The sequence below is a fragment of the Chiloscyllium plagiosum genome, unplaced genomic scaffold, assembly GCF_037043375.1.
Source record: "Chiloscyllium plagiosum isolate Xiang-an unplaced genomic scaffold, Cpla_swu_hap1 HiC_scaffold_33, whole genome shotgun sequence".
Lineage (NCBI taxonomy): Eukaryota > Metazoa > Chordata > Chondrichthyes > Orectolobiformes > Hemiscylliidae > Chiloscyllium > Chiloscyllium plagiosum.
The window spans coordinates 22,396,618-22,414,756 of record NW_028270171.1 but is presented as its reverse complement, the minus strand read 5'-3'; the positions used below and the strand labels follow the sequence as shown (position 1 = coordinate 22,414,756).

Genomic DNA, 18,139 nt, shown 5'->3' with positions numbered 1-18,139 from the left:
AGCTTTCCAAGAAGAAGTCCAAAACCATGTCCACCTTTTTTTTTGTTGAGACCAATTCATTGAAAATATCCATTAATCCTTCACAAACCCAAGCCTCTTGTTGCAATTGGAACTAGCCAATTATGGAACCAAAGCATTCAGTAGAAGGGGGGAAATCTTTTCATGAAGGGCTTTTGCACAACAGTTGTTCCGTGATAAGTTACCATTTTTATTCAGTGCAAATATTAAGACTATCAGCTTATACAAGGTTTATTCATCAAAATTGTAATGAGCTGCATCACAAATACAAATAATCCATTTATGGCTAATATTGTGAATCGTAGAATGATATCAGCATAGAAGGGAGGCATTATGTGTATGGCCCTGTGCAAGATTACTTAATCTAGCCCTATTACCCCTCCCTTTTCATTATAGCCTTTACATTTTCTTTTCTGATACAATCCGTTTCTTTTTGTGAATGCCTGAATTAAATCGCCACTACTACCATTTCAGGCAGTTCAAGATCCTAATCACTTGATGCTTTAAAGAAGCCTTTCCTTCTGGTGCTGTTACTTCCTTTGCAAATTCCTTAAATATCTATTGTCTGCTTCTGGATCCATCCACCAATGAGAACAGTTTCACTTCGTCCATCCTGTCCAGACACCTGATCGCTTTGAACATCTCTAACAAATCTCCTGTCGACCTTTTTGTATCAGCGAAAGCAGTTCCAACTTCTTTAATTCATCCAAGTAACTGAAGCTCCCCATCACTGGAGCTCGATGTAGTCTTCCTGTCCTAGATATCATTGTCTCCTGTCTCACGTGGAGACTACCCTTGGACTTTGCACAGGAATTCGGTCTATATAGTGGTCTTGCCATACAGGGTGTTCGGACTTGATTGTTAGTGTCATGGGAGGTCCTCTCTCAATGGTGCTAAAAATGCACATTAAGAAGTGCTTACTTTCTGATAAATCTTGATTGGGTAAGTAGATTTTTAATGAAAAGACTGATGGAATTTTGGATACTAAGGGGACAGAGGGATGTGGGAATAATATGGGCAAGTGGATTTGAAGTAGAAAGTCAAGGTTTATCTGATTGAGTCGTAGAACAAGTTACAACAGGCCTACTCTTGCCTCTATCTTTTTACGTCCTTTCATTGTAATTATGCTGGCAGTTGCTATGAAGACCATGGGAAAGAGAAAGAGCAGTCAGTGGTTTAACAATTATTGAAGTCGAGTACTTTTAAGGTTCATGAAGTCATTAGTAGTGCAGTTTGGCTTGTTTTACTTCTGATAAAGGATGTTATTGGATCAATTTACCCTTCATAATTCAAAAATGAGAAAGATTTTCCTATCGGAAAGATGTTGTGAAACTTGAAAGGGTTCAGAAAAGATTTACAAGGATGTTGCCAGGGTTGGAGGATTTGAGCAATGGGGAGAGGCTGAACAGGCTGGGGCTGTTTCCTCTATGACTGTCAGGCAGTAAGTGTTTAGTTCACCCTTAAACCACTCCTTCCCAAGCTAAAGACAATGAACAGAGTAGGATGGGATGATGGCTTATGAATTTAGCTCTGACAGCAGGGTGAGGGGATGGTGGGAGGAAGACTCAAAAAGAAGCCAAGAGAGGAAGTGGAAGAGAAAATAGTATCTGTAAGAATCGCTTGTTTATTTACAGAAGTCTCTGAACTGACTTCTCAAGACGGGTTGTCTGGAAGTCTGTATAGCCTACCTATAGGTTCCACAGAATATAGTAATCCTGACTGACCACAATTAGCAGCTTCAGTTCTAAGTTAAGCTATAGGGAGAGGCTGAATAGGCTGGGTCTATTTTCCCCAGAGCGTTGGAGGCTGAGGGAGTGACCTTTTATAGAAGTTTATAAAATCATGAGGGGTGTGGATAGGATGAATAGACAAGGTCTTTTTGCTGTGATGGGGGAGGGGGTCCAGAACTAGAGGGCATAGGTTTAAGGTGAGAGAGGAGAGATTTAAAAGGGACCTAAGGGGCAACTTTTTAAAGAAGATGATGGTGCATTTTTGGAATGAGCTGCCAGAGGAAGTGGTGAAGGGTGGTACAAGTACAACATTTAAAAGGCTGGGTATATGAATAGGAAGGCTTTAGAGGGATATTGGCCAAATGCTGACAAATGGGACTAGATTTGCATGGGATATTTGGTCAGCATGGATGAGTCAGACTGAAGGATCTGATTCCATGCTGTATAGCTCTAGGACTTCAGTAAGGCATTCGATAAGGTTTGACATGGGAAACTAGTTAACGAGGTTAGATCTCATGGAATACAGGGAGAACTAGCCATTTGAGTACAGAGCTGGCTCAAACGTAGAAAACAGAGGGTGGTGGTGGAGGGTTGTTTTTCAGACTGGAGACCTGTGACCTACATTTTGTCTTTTATATAAAATGATTTGGATGTGAGCTTAAGTTTGCAGATGACACCAAAATTGGTGGTGTAATGGACAGCGAAGAAGGTTACCTCATATTATAGTGGGATCTTGATCAGATGGGCCAATGGGCTGAGAAGTGGCAGATGGAGTTTAATTTAGATAAATGCGAGGTGCTGCATTTTGGGAAAGCACATCTTAGCAGGATTTATATACTTAATGGTAAGGTCCTAGGGAGTGTTGCTGAACAAAGAAACCTTGGAATGCAGGTTCATAGCTCCTTGAAAGTGGAGTCGCAGGTAGATAGGATAGTGAAGAAGGCATTTGGTATGCTTTCCTTTACTGGTCAGAGGATTGAGTACAGGAGTTGGGAGGTCATGTTGCGGCTGTACAGGACATTGGTTAGGCCACTGTTGGAATATTGTGTACAATTCTGGTCTCCTTCCTATCCGAAGGAAGTTGTGAAATTTGAAAGGGTTCAGGAAAGATTTACAAGGATGTTGTCAGGGTTGGAGGGTTTGAGCTACAGGGAGAGGCTGAATAGGCTGGGGCTGTTTTCTCTGGTGCATTGGAGGCTGAGGGGTGACCTTATAGAGGTTTATAAAATCATGAGGGGCTCGGATAGGATAAATTGGCAAAGTCTTTTCCCTGGGGTTGGGGAGTCCAGAACTAGAGGGCTTAGGTTTAGGGTGAGAGGGGAAAGATATAAAAGAGACCTAAGGGACAACTTTGTCACGCAGTGGGTGGTACATGTCTGGAATGAACTACCAGAGGAAGAGGTGGAGGCTAGTACAATTGTAACATTTTAAAAGGCATCTGTATGGGTATATGAGTAGGAAGGCTTTGTAGGGATATGGGCCGGGTGCTGGCAGGTGGGACTAGATTGGGTTGGGATTTCTGGTCGGCATGGACGAGTTGGAACGAAGGGTCTGTTTCCGTGCTGTACATCTCTATGACTCTATGACTAAGAGAACAGAGTCCCTTGCTGCTACATTTCTTGCCTCTCCTCCCACTCCAGAAAAGAAATATAAGGTGATAGGAGCCAGTCAATGAGGTCACATGGGGCTAAGTGTTATCCACAAAATCTAGGTATCTGTATAATATGATCTTTGCCCTATCCAGGAATCAGTTCAGTTCCTGAAGGCAGAGCAAGCACTCAGCATCAATTAACAGCATGTTCCTGTTGCCTCACTGTTGTCTGGCCACAGAAGAATTGTTTCAGCATCTAGGCTATTGGTACTGTGCTTTAGGAGGAACATTGGAAAGGAGAGCAGAGTAATAATTTGTCAGTTAGTACAATATCTCCATGGTCTCCAGCTCCTCCCCAGTCTCTCAAACTGGTAAGTCTTGTTTTTGGATAGCTACTGGCTGTCAACCATTAAAATAGATATGTGGCTAATAGAATGAAGCTGGAAAGCCATTGATTTCATTGAATTACACCATTGAAGGAGTAAGTGGCTTTAGGAAAGAGTGGATGAAAACTGAAGGGTAATAGGGAAGAGTAAGTGCGATAAGTATTTGAGAAGGACCAAGAAAGATTTCTTTTTGTTTGGTTATTCTAACTTGACTAGGACTTTGCACATTCCCAACTCTCATCAGTCCATTTTGGCAGCTGTGGTCTTTTTGTTCTGGATTTCCTCCCTTAACCCTCTGCCTTTTGTTATGACCCACTTGGGAAACGTGTGTGGTTCAGTAACATCATTGCAGATTATATAATTCAGAAAGCATTCCACCTTATCCCTTCCCTTAGAATCCAAAATCTGTCATTGACTTTAACGGAGGTGCTGATATTGCATCTGCAGTTTCACAGGGTAGAAGACTTCCAAGGTTCACAACCCTCCCTTTTGAGGAGATTTCTCAGACCTGAATGGCCAACCCACTCATTGTGACGGACTGATGTGGAAACTGGCCTCACAGTTAAGTTCAGGAAAGTTGCACGTTGTGGTGTGAGGTTTGGCCAGAATGGAGAAGAGTGTAGCCTATGTTGATCGTGTCTGAAAACTGCTGGAACCACAGGTATAGCTCCATCTTTCCTCCCTCCAGTTTATTGGCTGGTGTCAGTTTGCACTCTCTCTTCTCTCATGAGAAAATGTGGGGAAGATTGTGTGTGATGAAACTGGCTGCAGGCTATCTTAATAATTTTGGATACGGAGTCGCATGCAGATCAGCAGTGTCCTGGAGTTGTATTTAGTTGATTTTAATTGGGGCAACATTGGAAGCATTACGATATTATGACTAACTTTTAAGGATGGAAGCAGTTAATGAAGATTTCTGTTAGTTGGGAAGATGAGCTGAGTTTGTTGGGTTTGAAGCTTGTGGGCAACCCTGTGCAAGAAGAGAGACTGAGTAAGAAGCTTCTGATCAAATATTTTTATCTAAAATATTTTATGCCAATAGGAAAATAACAGACTTGATAAAGGTTAATGTTTTTCACCCAAATGAAACTTTGTGCAGCAATTAACAAGGTTTTTTAAAAAAACCTGTCTTTATCTCCCACTTCAGGTAAGGACGAGGGTAAAGAGAAGAATGTGGATGAAGCAGCCAGCAGCACCACAGCTGCCTCTGCCTCCCTCATGCCAACCATCTGGGATAAGACTATTCCCTATGATGGGGAGACCTTCCATCTTGAGTACATGGATCTGGATGAATTCCTCTTGGAAAATGGCATTCCAGATGGTTCAAACCAGTTTGAGCTGCAGGAAGAACTGCAAGTTGGTCTCTTGCCAGTAGTGGAGCTGGAAGAGAAAGTACCATCTCCTACATTGTCGATATCTGGAAATATGACGCGTTCTAAAGTGGAGAGTGATGGTGAGTCCTAACCGAAGGGATCCTTTTGATCAAATGGTTTTTCATAGCTTGATCTCTGTGATCTACCTCTAGCCGTAGTTTAAATTAAACTAGACCAACAGGAGAAAAATCTCTCCTGTATCTTTTCAATGTGAAGATTGAATGTACAAAGTGTTTGTCTCATCCTGACCCTATTCCTAGGTGTTGAGAGCATATCCCCATTGTAACATAGAACATAGAAAAGTACAGCACAGAACAGGCCCTTTGGTCCACAATGTTGTGCTGAGGTTTAATCCTAATGTAAAATAAAATAACTTAACCTACGCACCCCTCAATTCACTGCTATCCATGTGCATGTCCAGCAGTCGCTTAAATGTCCCTAATGACTCTGCTTCCACCACCACCACTGGCAACGCATTCCATGCATCCACAACTCTCTGCGTAAAGAACCTTCCTCTGATGTTTCCTCCATACCTTTCCCCTAATATCTTAAAACTATGGCCCCTCATACCAGTCAGTCAATCTTGCCCTGGGGAAAAGTCTCTGGCTATTGACTCTATTTATTCCTCTCATTATCTTGTATAAACCTTAGAAATCTCCCAGCAAGCCACGGGAATGGGGTACTAAATCCTGCTAGTATTTGTAGGAATGTTCTTCTGAATGCAGATGAGTGATCAAGCTTCACTAAAATGTTTTGTCTGCACTAGTTGCCCAAGCTTGCAGACTGAGGTCTCGTGAGCAGCAGGAAGGAGAGAGGTGAGTTGGGTTCAAAGCTGAAAGGAGTGCCACTCCGTATTCTCTGTGGATTATGATGCTGGCTATCCTCGCCCTCAGCCATGACCTGAACTACCACTAACTTTGCTGTTGACCTTTTTTAATCCCCTAAAAGACTTGTTGGAGATCAAACCATAAATCCTCATTACAGAGTTGGATGTGAAGTAATGTATTTCTTAAATAGGTTTCTCCCCATCCTCATAGGCAGCCCCAAGCAGACCTGTTGCTGTCTCCATTTCTACTGTCAAATGCAACTAAATAAAACGTGGAAGTCTCTCTCTGTTTTTCCTCCCCTATTTTAAGGGTAATGTTTCTTCGAGTGAAGCCCTGACTGACCCCACCATTGTGAATTGGTGCACAATGCGATTAGCCACAGCATTGGCTTGAATCAACTGTGTACTGAACAGAGTGCTAACCACCAGCTAATACAAAATTAATCTGAACTAACTATCACTAATTAAGGAATAAATTTGTTTCTTTCTGTCGAACTTGTGATGTACATGAATAGCCATGGGGTTGTCATAAATACGTAGCATTCAGCTACCTAGACTGTTCTCCGGATGCTGGTTTAAGGTTAATCAAATATAAAATGGATGAGAAGCAAGTAATTTATAAGCTCATAATTCATCGCTTATGTTTTAAAAGTGGATCTAACTCTCTCATTCTAGAAACAGGTGGGAAGAAATCTGAACGGAAGACTCCAAACTCCGTAGACCTGGAAGATGTTGATATTCTGGTGAATTTTGAACCTGACCCTACTGACCTGGCACTGTCCAGTGTTCCAGGAGGAGAACTTTTTAATCCACGGAAGCATAAGTTCAGTGATGAGGAACTCAAACCACAGCCCATGATTAAAAAAGCGAAAAAGGTCTATGTACCGCCAGAGCAAAAGGTATCTGTCCAACACGCTCTCTGCATCTTCATAAAATAAAATTCTGCAGGACTTGCATTCTGCTATTCTTACTCCAGATGTAGCATCCATTTTTTTTTTACAAGTTGATTTCCTGGAAACTGTAGTGATTATAATGAGGTCAGCCAGGTGGACCTCTTAGAATATGAACTCCCTGATCGGGGCTGTTAACCTGGTTCAATCAGGAAGTCCTGGCTGACTGATATAAACTAGCACATCAGAGGTTCTGCTCACTCCAGGAGCTGGCTGTGTGATGGTTGCACTAGAGTCGAGAAATAAAGGGTGATTTGGTGACAAGATACTGGTCTTTATAGAGTTACTTCAGAAACCACCGGTTTTTCAGTTGTCTGATCCTGGTAGAACAGTCTTCTCCATGATGGTAAGGCAAGTTTAAGTGGTTGCTGAGACAAGCAGTTTAAAAGCTTGATCACTGCTCTGTGCTGAATTATTTGATCTTGATAGTGAGGAATTTCTGAACTTGGTCACTCTACACCCAAAAGGCATTAATGAGCAGAAGAGATGCTGCTTTATTCAGTTACTTTCCTATTCTAACCCCCCAACCACTAGACAGTCAGTGAATATTGGTTGCACTCGGGTAAAGACCCAGTGTAAGGCTATTGCAGTTTTAACAAATCCTACAAAAACAAAATACTGGGAGGCTGGATATCTGAAATAAATCAGAAAGGGCTGGAGAAACAGTGTAGATCTGGTAGGCCCCTTTGGTGAGCTCCTGGAGCGTAGCAAGCATCAGTGAAGCAGTATCTTCAGGAAAGGTGGTGGGGAAAACTGGGAACAGAAACTCCGGTGAAATCAGCAGCACAATCTGTTCCTGGCTGCTCGAATCATGGACTGATACAGCTCAGAAAGACAACGCTGAAGTTGCTGTGTCTATGTCAATGCTTTGCAAGAGCCATTCAGTTAGTGTTTCTGTCCTGTCCTTTCCCCAAAGTTCTGCACTGACCGCATAGACACCACTTTGGCACACAATTAAGTCAGTGCTGCACTGTTAGGGATGCTTACTTTTAGATGATGTGCCAACTGCCTGTTAACTAGGGCATGACTCAAAGGGTTATATTCTGGCTCTCAGTTAACTCTCCAATTAATTTATCAGTCATTTGTATAATTTGTCAGATCTTGATGCGTGTAGGTTGCTGTTTTAATCGTTTTCTCACTAGTGCCTCAATGACATGATGACTTATTTCTCTCCTCCCTCCTCTTCCCCCACCACGCACATTGTTGGATTCAAATTCTGAAATTCCCAACCTGCTGCTTCAGCATATCCGGTTAAAAGAACAGTTTTCAATTCTGTATTGAGCTGACCACTGTTGGAGACTGCAAAGACGGGAAGTTTATTTTGCAAGTACTTAGCAACTGCACATACGCTTAAATCCACCTTCATTGATTAGTGGGAACTTGCTCTGAATAAATGTACACCCCTGAATTGTAAGAGTGGTGAAGCTTGGAAATGCATGAAGCAAGCAAGTTGTAAAAATTTCAGAATTGAAGTTTGGTCTTACATTTTACTGCTACTGCAGATTTTGATGTATCTTGTTCCAGTTGCTGGTTGAGGGCTGATTTTCGGACTGGAGGCTTTGAAAAGTGATACTCTGCAGGGATCGGTGCTGGGTCTGCTGTTGTTTGTCATTTATATAAACAATTTGGATGAGAATTTAGGAGGCATGTTTAGTAAGTTTGCAGATGACACCAAAATTGATGGTACTGTAAACTGAAGAATGTTGTCTAAGATTGCAAAGGGATCTTGATCAGTTGGGCCAATGGGCAGAGGAGTGGCAGATGGAGTTTAATTTGAATAAATGTGAATAAATTTGGTAAAATGAATACAGGCAGGACTTACACACTTAATAGTAGGGCCCTGGATAGTGTTGTCGAACAGAGACCTAGGGGTTCTCATACATAGTTCTTTCAAAATTGCACCACAGATCAAGGGCTTATGCCCAAAACATTGACTCTCCTGTTCCTCTGATGCTGCCTGACCTGTTGTGCTTTTCCAGCACCACACTCTCAACTCTGATCTCCAGCATCTGCAGTCCTCGCTTTCTCCTTGCACCACAGATAGACAGACAGGTGGAGTACAGTGTACAGGTCTGGTTGCCCTGCTATAGGAAGAATGTTATTAAATTGGAGAGGGTTCAGGAAAGGTTTACCAGGAAGTTGCTGGAACTGGAGGGTTTGAGTTATAAGGAGATGCTCGATAGGCTGGAACTTCTTTCACAAGAGGTTGAGGAGTAACCGTCACGGTTTATAAAATCATGGGCATGAACAAGATGAATAGCCAAGGTCTTTTCCCTAGGAATGGGGTTGTTCAAAACTAGGAGCCATTTGTTTGAAGTGAAAGAAGAAAAGATTTAAAAGGGACCTGAAGGTCCACTTTTACACAGGGTGGTTCCTATGTGGAATGAACTGCCAGCAGAAGTGGTAGATGCAGGTACAGTTACAACATTATAAAAGACACTTGGACAGGTACATTAATAGGAAAGGTTTAATTTTAGGAAATTTGGTTGGCACCAACGTCTGAAAGGTCTGTCTCCATGCTGTATGACTCTGGTCCAGCTTAATCTGTCATTGCTGCTGACACTAACGAAGCTTTAGTGCTCATCCCAGCAGTCGACCAGCACCTTGCCCAGATAACCATTCGGTGTGTCAGCACTTTGCAAACTGGCCGACCAGGACTTATAGGGAGAATGAGCAAAGATCTGGCAAATGGAGAACGGTGTGGGTAAGTGTAAAATTGTTCAGTATGGCAGAGAGAATTAAGCAAAAGCATTATGTAAGTGGTGAGAAGTTGTAGAACTCTGAAATGCAGAGAGATATGGATCTCTTAGTGAAAGACCCACAAAGGCAATGTGCAGGTACATAAATAATCCAGGAAATCTAATTAAATGTTATGGTTTATTGCATGGGGCAGTTGAATGTATTAAAAAAAAAATCCGAAGTCACTTGACACCAGGTTATAGTCCAACAGTTTCATTTGAAATCACAAAGTTTTGGAGCGCTGCTCCTTTGTCAGATGACATGGAGGGAAGTACTGAGTAGAATTTATAGATTAGATTTCCTACAAAATGGAAACTGGCCATTCGGCCCAACCAATCCACACCGACCCTCTGAAGAGTAACCCACCCGGACCCATTCCCCAACATTTACCCCTGCCGAATGCACCTAACACTATGGGCAATTTAGCATGGCCAACTCACCTGACCTGCATGTCTTTGGACTTTTTTTTTGGAGGAAACCCACACAGACACGGAGAGAATGTGCAAACTCCACACAGACAGTCACCCAAGGCTGAAGTTGAACCCAGGTCCCTGGCTCTGTGAAGCAGCAGTGCTAACCATTGAGCCACTGGTATAGGTAGAGATATAATTGCAAGAGAATGCAAGAAAGTAGAAGTTATGCTTCAGTTATACAAGGCATTGATGAGATCGCATCTGGAGTATTGTGTACCTCAGGATGGATGTTGATGTGTTGGAAGCGGGTTAGAAAAGATTTACTAGACTAATACCTGGAATCAGAGATTGTCTTGTGAGGAAAGGTGAGACAGACTAGGCTCATATCCTCTGGAGTGTAAAAGGGTCAGTGTGACTGAATTGAAAGATGTAAGATCCTGAGGGAACTTGACCGGGTGGAGTTTGAAAGAATGTTGCTTGTTGGGAAGAATCTAGAACTGGGGACCATAATTTAAAAATAAGGGGGCACACGTTAAAACCAAAGATGAAGAACCATTTTTTTTTTTGAGAGTTGAGAGTCTTTAGAATTCCCTTTCTCAAAAGGCATTGAATGCAGAACACTTAAGTATTTTTAAAGGCAGAGTTAGATAGTTCCTTGATTATCAGGGATATGCGGAAGTGGGGAGTTGAGATTTAAACCTGATCAGCCAGGCTGGAAGAACTGAATGACCTACTCTTGTTCTTTGTTCATATCTTTATAAAAGCACTGATATCTTCCACAAGGCATTCCATCAGCCCACGTTGCATAACAATCAGTGGGGCTTAATCTCACTTTCTTCCTTCCCAGCACAGAGATAGAGTTTAGCTGCAATCAGATACCACAACTTGAAATTGACCTGGAACTGACTCTGGAGTCTGCTGTCTGTTGCTATGTCTGTCCAATGAGCCACAGTAACATCTGGCATTATGCAAATGCACTTCTCCTCTTATCAACCAGGGGTAGCAATTAGGAGGCTGCCATTTGCTTAGTGCCCCAGGGAGGGGTTTTTATTTTATTCCTAGTTTGCCATCCAGTGACCTTTGCAGTCCCAACTAGAATTTCCCCTGCGTGCTTTGAAGATATTCTTTTTGTATTTATTAAAACTCTATGCAATGATCTATTTCTTTACAGAGTTACTTATTAAAAGTATATACCTCCAAACTGAGCAACCATAGCCTCTGTCTAGTTGTACCTATCTTGATCCAGCCAGACGTTAGCAACAACAATTATTCTTTCTCTAAGAAGTACCACAGATATAATGTTAAACCTGTTGGCTCTATCTTGTGGATTTGACTCAAAAAAAAGACATGCAGTTGAAATCCTGGTGAATTACCAAAAGGAGTTGGCGCTTTAAGGAAGGAAACTATTTTTAAAAAAAATTATTTGGAGAAATGGTATCATTCTGTATCATTCCTATATTTTCTTTTCTAAAGGATGATCGCTACTGGGCAAGACGCAAGAAGAACAACGTGGCAGCGAAGCGTTCACGTGATGCCCGGAGATTGAAAGAGAATCAAATCACAGTTCGAGCAGCCTTCCTAGAGAAGGAAAACTCAGCCCTGAGGCTGGAGGTGGTTGAGCTGCGTAATGAGGTGGCACGGTACAAAAGTATCATCTCTAAATACCGACCTCAGTAAGAGACCTTCAACTCTGGGGGTTCAGAGTGGGGAATGTGTTGTTTTTTAAAAGCAAAATTCTCTTAAACAGACAGCAACTTTCAAAACAGCACAGCTAACTTTTTAGTCACTCCCTCATCCTAAGGAAAACAAATTTTAATGGCTTTTATTTTGAACAGCCGAATATATTAATGAAGCATTAAACCTCCTTTTTCCCATCTTTAAATAGTAGGTTTCATTTCATTATAATATAGATGAATATCTGGGTCTGCTTGTTCAATGAATCAGTAATCATTTGTTGGGGAGATTAGGGTTTGATTTTTGGAAGACTGATGTTTAATTGGTCTAGAGCTGCCCCACCATTAAAACTGATCCTTTGGAGTACTGAGCTACTTCTGATAGACAAGTCATTCATGGTGCAGGAGCTCAGACAACAACCTCTTAAATACTTGTTAAATATCAGAATGAGCTCTTGCAAAAGAGAAACTAGGACCAGTAGGAGTCTGCCCACTGCTACTGCTGTGCCATTCAATAATATTCACGGCTAATCACCTACATCAACTCTTCAAACTTGCCCGATTTCCCCCACTCCTTTAGTGTCCCGAAGTTTGCCTTGTGACTGGTGTACTTTTGCTCAATGGGATCCTTTTACTTTATCCTGGACTGTGGGGCCAGTTTACTTTCTGAGATTGGGGTCATTCCCCCCCCACCCCCCCACAATCAGCTTAAGGTGTATTTGGAGCTAGCCAGAACCCGTGCAGTTCTGAAGCTAGCAAAAGCAGCTCTGGGCCAGGAGCTTTTCCACCGTAACATGGAGAAGCACAGGCACTTGCCTTCTGACTTTGGCACTTTTGTCTTTTATTCTAACGTACTTGCACTATTAATGGGCCTCAAATCCCCACCAGCTAAATGAGTGATGGAGAAACCTCTTCAGAAAGATAATTCCAATACAAGCATGGAAGAATATTGAAATATTCTCACCAGAGAGCTGAGTCAATTGACACCGCTGCAGACATACTGAAAGTTGTGCATCTTTTTAATTGATTTCTTTTTTTTTTGTCATCAAGTTCTCTCACAATGTGTCCATTTTGCCGATTTTAGAGGTGTGGGATTTGAAGTAGACATTCTGCTCATTAACGAATGCATCTAGCTGTGGCACTGATCTTACCTTGTCCCTTTTATTTCAAGTGATCCATGAAACTTAGAATGATTCAACTAAGTTTTTTTCTAAACCTCTGGAATGGACAGACAGAGCCCGTTCAAGCAAATGATATAAGCAATTAGGAATTCAACTTGTAATTTCTTGAATGTGTTACTAAGTGAGGGATGTGTTGTATCACTTGTACATCTTTATCCCTCTGTTTCTTACCTGCATTCTATTTCCACACCTTACAGGTTTGTGGAGCTTCTTTCAGTGTGGGTCACTTCTCTTAATCCTGCTGGTACTCACTGGGGTATGCCAACATTTGCTACTCAAAGCACATTTTCGTTGTGTCATTATTTTAAAAATCATTCCTTTCTGGTTTGAATCCAATGTGCTTCTTTCTACCCCCTTCCAAAAATAAAGGTTAAAGCCTGATAAAGATGAATGTGATCCTGTACAATACTGAAACAAAAAAACTTAGCCTTGCACGAAATGAAATCTCCTCCCTTAACCGTCAATGGGAAGTAACCTTTTCCTTTGGGCAAGCTGTTGCATTTTGCAGTGTGCAGGTATTATTTGGGAGCTGTACAGTTTTAATTCTGTTTGAGATATCCGTTTTAAACTTTGCCTTTTATCTTAATGTTCGCATTACCCAGCATTGAGATGGAGTAACTTTCCAATGACCCTCTTTGTTTTTAAAAAGCCAAATTATTCTATTATTGCTGTTACAGATGGATCTCCCTCCGCCTAATCGTAATCTAAACGAACCATGGGCAGAGGGCAAGGGATAGTTGCATCAGGGCACAAAGATGTAATGCATTTGCCATTTTCAAAGTTGTATATTTTGTTGTAATTCTATTGTTCAGGTTACAATAGAAACATGTAAATGTGACAAATAGGAAGTTATAATGAACTAATGTTTAAAATCTTGGTTAGACCATAATTGGGACACTGCACGTTTCTGGTCTCCATTTGGTAATCATATAGAGGCAGTGAAGAAGGTGCAAGAAAGATTCTGCCAATGATTATGGAATTGAATTTATAACTTACCCAGGAAGCTGAATAACTTCATGCTCTTTTCTCTGAAAAGGCTTTTAAGAAACAATTTATATCCACATTTTTCATATTAAATTCTTACAATAATGTTTATTATAGAAAAGTAGAATCGTGAGTGAATATGGATGATTTAATACTTGGGGCTTGTGAGGCACATACTGGAATGGCCTGAAATCTAATCAGAAATTGAGTCTTTAAATCAGAATGGGAAGATCTTGAATTATATTTTTAATGTGTTTTGTTTTTTTGAAAACTTTAGCAACTGTGATCCTAATTGAACCATCATAATTACTTAACCATTACCTTTGTGCTTGTGTGGGATCATATTCTGTGTGTATGTGTCTCTCGCTGTGTCCCTCCCTCCGTGTACGTCTCCCTCTGTGTCCATCTCTTCCCTCCTCCAGTCTTCTTGATAATTTACCACCAAAACAATGCCAAGAGCAAAACCCCGGAGAAATTTCATAGGCTTAATCGGACAAAATTGTTTTTGTTTTACTTTAAACAGTGGATAGCACAGTGACAAAGTGGTTAGCACTGCTGCCTCTCAGCACCAGGGACCCGGGTTTGATTCCATCCTCAGGTGATTTGTGCAGACTCCACACAGACATTTTCCCCTTGTCGTCTTGGTTTCCTCCCACAGTACAAAGATTTGCAAGTTAGTTGGATTGGCCTTACTAAATTGCCCATAATGTCCAGGCGCCTGTAGGTAAGTTGGGTTAGCCATGGGAAATGTAGGGCTACAGGGGTACAGTAGAGGGGTGAGGGTCTGGGTGGGATACTGTATGGAGGGTCAGTGTGGACTCTATGGACTGAATGGCCTGCTTCCACATTGTAGGTGTTCCATGCTGATCGATTGATTGTGGTGGTGAGGATGTTTTATTTATGGTCAAGGTTAATTCAACTGGGTCGCAACTTTCTTGTTCACTGACTGGAATGGGAAGCCAATGGAGGACAGTGTTACTGGTGAAGTTTGAGATGGAAAATCTTGTGAAGCCTACAAGGTTCTGGCTTACTAGAGTTGACAATTCTGCCCCTCAGGGAGTCCTCGAGAATTTCAGCATAGAGTTGACGCCATCACACCACAAAAGCAGTCCTGCCCATGCTCTCCGCTGCCTTGAAGGCTGAAGGACGTTGTCCCCTCTAGAGAAAGAGGGAGATCTTTCTGAAAACGATTCTAGAACAGTAAAATACTGGCTTTGTGTGATTACTCAGTGAGTTCACAGGGGATGAAAAGTGTTCTTGTGTATCAGGTGCAAGATTCTTCCTTCACCAACTCTTCCTGCCTCTGTGTTAATAGTGTTGGGGTTGTCACTGGTATCTGAAAATGTTGGGGGAGGGGCGTCTGGGCCAGTTGCTGGGTCTGGTGACCAATGGCAACTATAAACTTGGCAACTTGCAAAGCTGATTAAGCCATATATTTGTATTTAGCGTTTTTAAAAAGCTCAACAGTGGTCACACGATGCTCCATCCCTTGCTGTGGGCTTTTCTTTAACCGCTTGCTTGAATAAAATGCCATGTGTTTTAAGAAAATATATATATCATGTACGTGGAACCTGTATTCTGGCACTGCCACTGCTTTGTAATTAAACCTTAAATGCTTCTATGATATCAACTTTAATCACAAAAAGCATTTTATTTCTGGGATGTTGCAGAATGGAGTCACGATGGTTATAAAAGCTAAGTAATGCTGAGGCTGGAAACAAAGTGCTGAAGAAACTCAACATGTCTGGCAGCATCTGTGGACAGGAACAGACTGAATGGTTCAAGTCCTGTATGATGTCTTTGTAACACTTCAGTTCCAAAGAAGAGTCATACTGGACTTCGCTCTTTGTTTTCCTTCCCACACATGCTGCCAGACAAGCAGAGTTTCTTTGTTTTGTTAGAATCATGATGGTTCTCTATCTCTTTTTAGTTATTCAATGGTAAGAGCTAAAGTGATGCTTTAAGTGTTTTTTTTTCAATTTGTATGGATTAGTGACGAGAATGGGTTTCAAATATACTTTTTTTTCTCTCAGGTATCCTGATTTGATTCATTGGTCTTACAGCTGTATCTCAGTCACATAACTTGAGCTCTGGTAGTGATTGTTCATTTTCAAAGGAAGCTTAAAAATGCGTTGCTGGAAAAGCGCAGCAGGTCAGGCCTGAAGAAGGGCTTATGCCCGAAACGTTGATTCTCCTGTTCCTTTGATGCTGCCTGACTGCTGCGCTTTTCCAGCAACACATTTTTAAGCTCTGATCTCCAGCATCTGCAGTCCTCACTTTCTCCCATTTTCAAAGGAAGCCTACCCTCCTAGAGATGCTGTTCTCTCCAAGTTCTTGTTATTGTTTGATTGAGAGATGATCAGAGAGTTTGCTAACCATGTCCTGGGCAGTCCATGGGGCATTTTGGCTGGAGTATGTCACTGGGTGAAGCGGTTATTGGAACTGGCCTTTTCACCTCTGGTTTCTGGATTCAAATCCGCACCCTGCCCACTGGCTGAGATATTGACCCAGTTCTTGAATGGGGTGTTTGTCACAGGCACAGGCTGCTAGTGGCTAATACAAGCAGAGGAGCTGCAGCTGGCCTCTGTATCCCTTGGTTGAAAAGAGGAAAGACTCAAACAGATTGCCTTGACTCTCTCCCTTTCCAATGATCCCTGCCAGCAAGTACGTAGATATCACATGGAGTGATTATCAGTGTTATGTGCTGCTCTCTAGAGTTTTAAAAAATGATATCTTGGAAACATGGATTCAGAAGGGGTTTGACAAGGTAACTGATTAGTGAGTATTCCAGCTGGTCAAGGAATATAAAACTCAAGGGCTCAGGAGAAGGGGCTTATCATTTCAAACTTGGCAAGAGAAGTTACTGCGCTCAGGGTTGTGATTCTTTCGGATTCTGTACCCCAGGGTGTTGCAGTTGTTTCAATATTGAACACTTTAAGGCTGGGATAGACAGGATTTTGGTGTCTCAGGGAGTCTCTGGGTATGGGGAGCAGGCCAGGAAATCGAATTGAAGCCAAAGATGCTTGAGCCTGCTCCTCCGTTCATCACAATGGGCTGTCGAGTCAACTCCTCCATTCTGGTTTGGTTGAGTTATGGCTTTGATGGTCTCCTAAGCTAGTTCAATAATTTATAGACTCTTCTGTCAACTCAAAGGGAGCAAGCTGAGGAGGAGAAGGGGTGAAGGAGTTCTGTGCCTGAACATACGGAGGTCTAGGTTAGTGTATTGTATTTGTGTTTCAGGGTCATCAGTTTACAGCTGAACCTCACACAAAATAGTTCAAGCCGAACATGGCCTGTCACAACAGTTGTCTGGTTTAAAATGTTCTCTTCAGGTTCTTGTTACTGTTTGAATGAGAGATGATCAGAGTTTGCCAAATATGTCCTGGGCAGTCCATGGGGCATTTTGGCTGGAGTATGTCACTGGGTGAAGCGGTTATTGGAACTGGCCTTTTCACCTCTGGTTTCTGGATTCAAATCCGCACCCTGCCCACTGGCTGAGATATTGACCCAGTTCTTGAATGGGGTGTTTGTCACAGGCATAGGCAGCTAGTGGGGTAAGTAGTGAGTTAATACTGAGGCAGAATGCAACTAAACATTTAGCTGCTGCTGTTTCAGACTTTGTAAGCTTTTATTCCTGGACTTAGGAACACATTCCTTTTCAGACACCCAGTTCCCAGTATTTGCGTGTTTGAGGTTAAAAACGCCACAAGAATAAAGTTTGTAACAGTATTGGAAATGCTGTGTTCCAATTTGACAGTGGGAGATTGTGTTGGCTGGCAAGGCTTGGTTAACTCTCTCACTGTCTGGCTGTGGTGGATAGTATGAGGTCTTACTCTTTCTGATGTGAAGGATTTGGTGAAGAGAGGGGTCTCTGAGGGAGAGAGTGGCTACTTTTGATAAAACCATGTCTGGGATTTTGAAACTGTCAGATCTAGTGCATGATGTGTATATTTCAAACCCTGTTATCTCTGAAACAGTATCTGTATAAAATGTACATTCTTGTTGTTATTAAATGTGTAAAGTTTTAAAAAGTCTATTTTTGATTCTGTTTGTTCTTTGTAGAACAATAAATGATTTTAAAACCTCCGTTTGTAGTTTTTTTTTGCACATGCATTACAAAATAATACCTATTAACCTTTTTTTTTGTTCTCTCATTGGATTGCTGAATGGGTCAATATTTATTGCCCTTGAGAAGATTGTGGTGAGTCACCTGCTTGAGAACAGGATGTCCCAAGATTTTTGGCGTAGCAACAATTGAGGCACAGCATGGTATGT

At 41.8% G+C, this 18,139-nt stretch overlaps 1 protein-coding gene across 2 annotated transcripts in view; it reads left to right on the top strand.

Annotated features, from left to right (window-relative positions):
• Window positions 1-15,404, top strand: part of tefa (TEF transcription factor, PAR bZIP family member a) — an 18,779-nt gene extending 3,375 nt beyond the window's left edge. Inside the window, exons 2-5 of one of the 2 annotated variants that reach the window (XM_043679889.2) lie at window positions 4,873-5,178; window positions 6,600-6,823; window positions 11,500-11,699; window positions 13,558-15,404. In XM_043679889.2, coding sequence (XP_043535824.1) covers window positions 4,873-5,178; window positions 6,600-6,823; window positions 11,500-11,699; window positions 13,558-13,588 — 761 coding nt within the window. In that variant the 3' untranslated portion in view covers window positions 13,589-15,404. Of the gene's footprint in view, window positions 1-4,872; window positions 5,179-6,599; window positions 6,824-11,499 lie in introns of both variants that reach the window. The other variant, XM_087978355.1, reaches the window with a different exon arrangement.
• The last annotated feature ends 2,735 nt before the right edge of the window (window positions 15,405-18,139 follow it).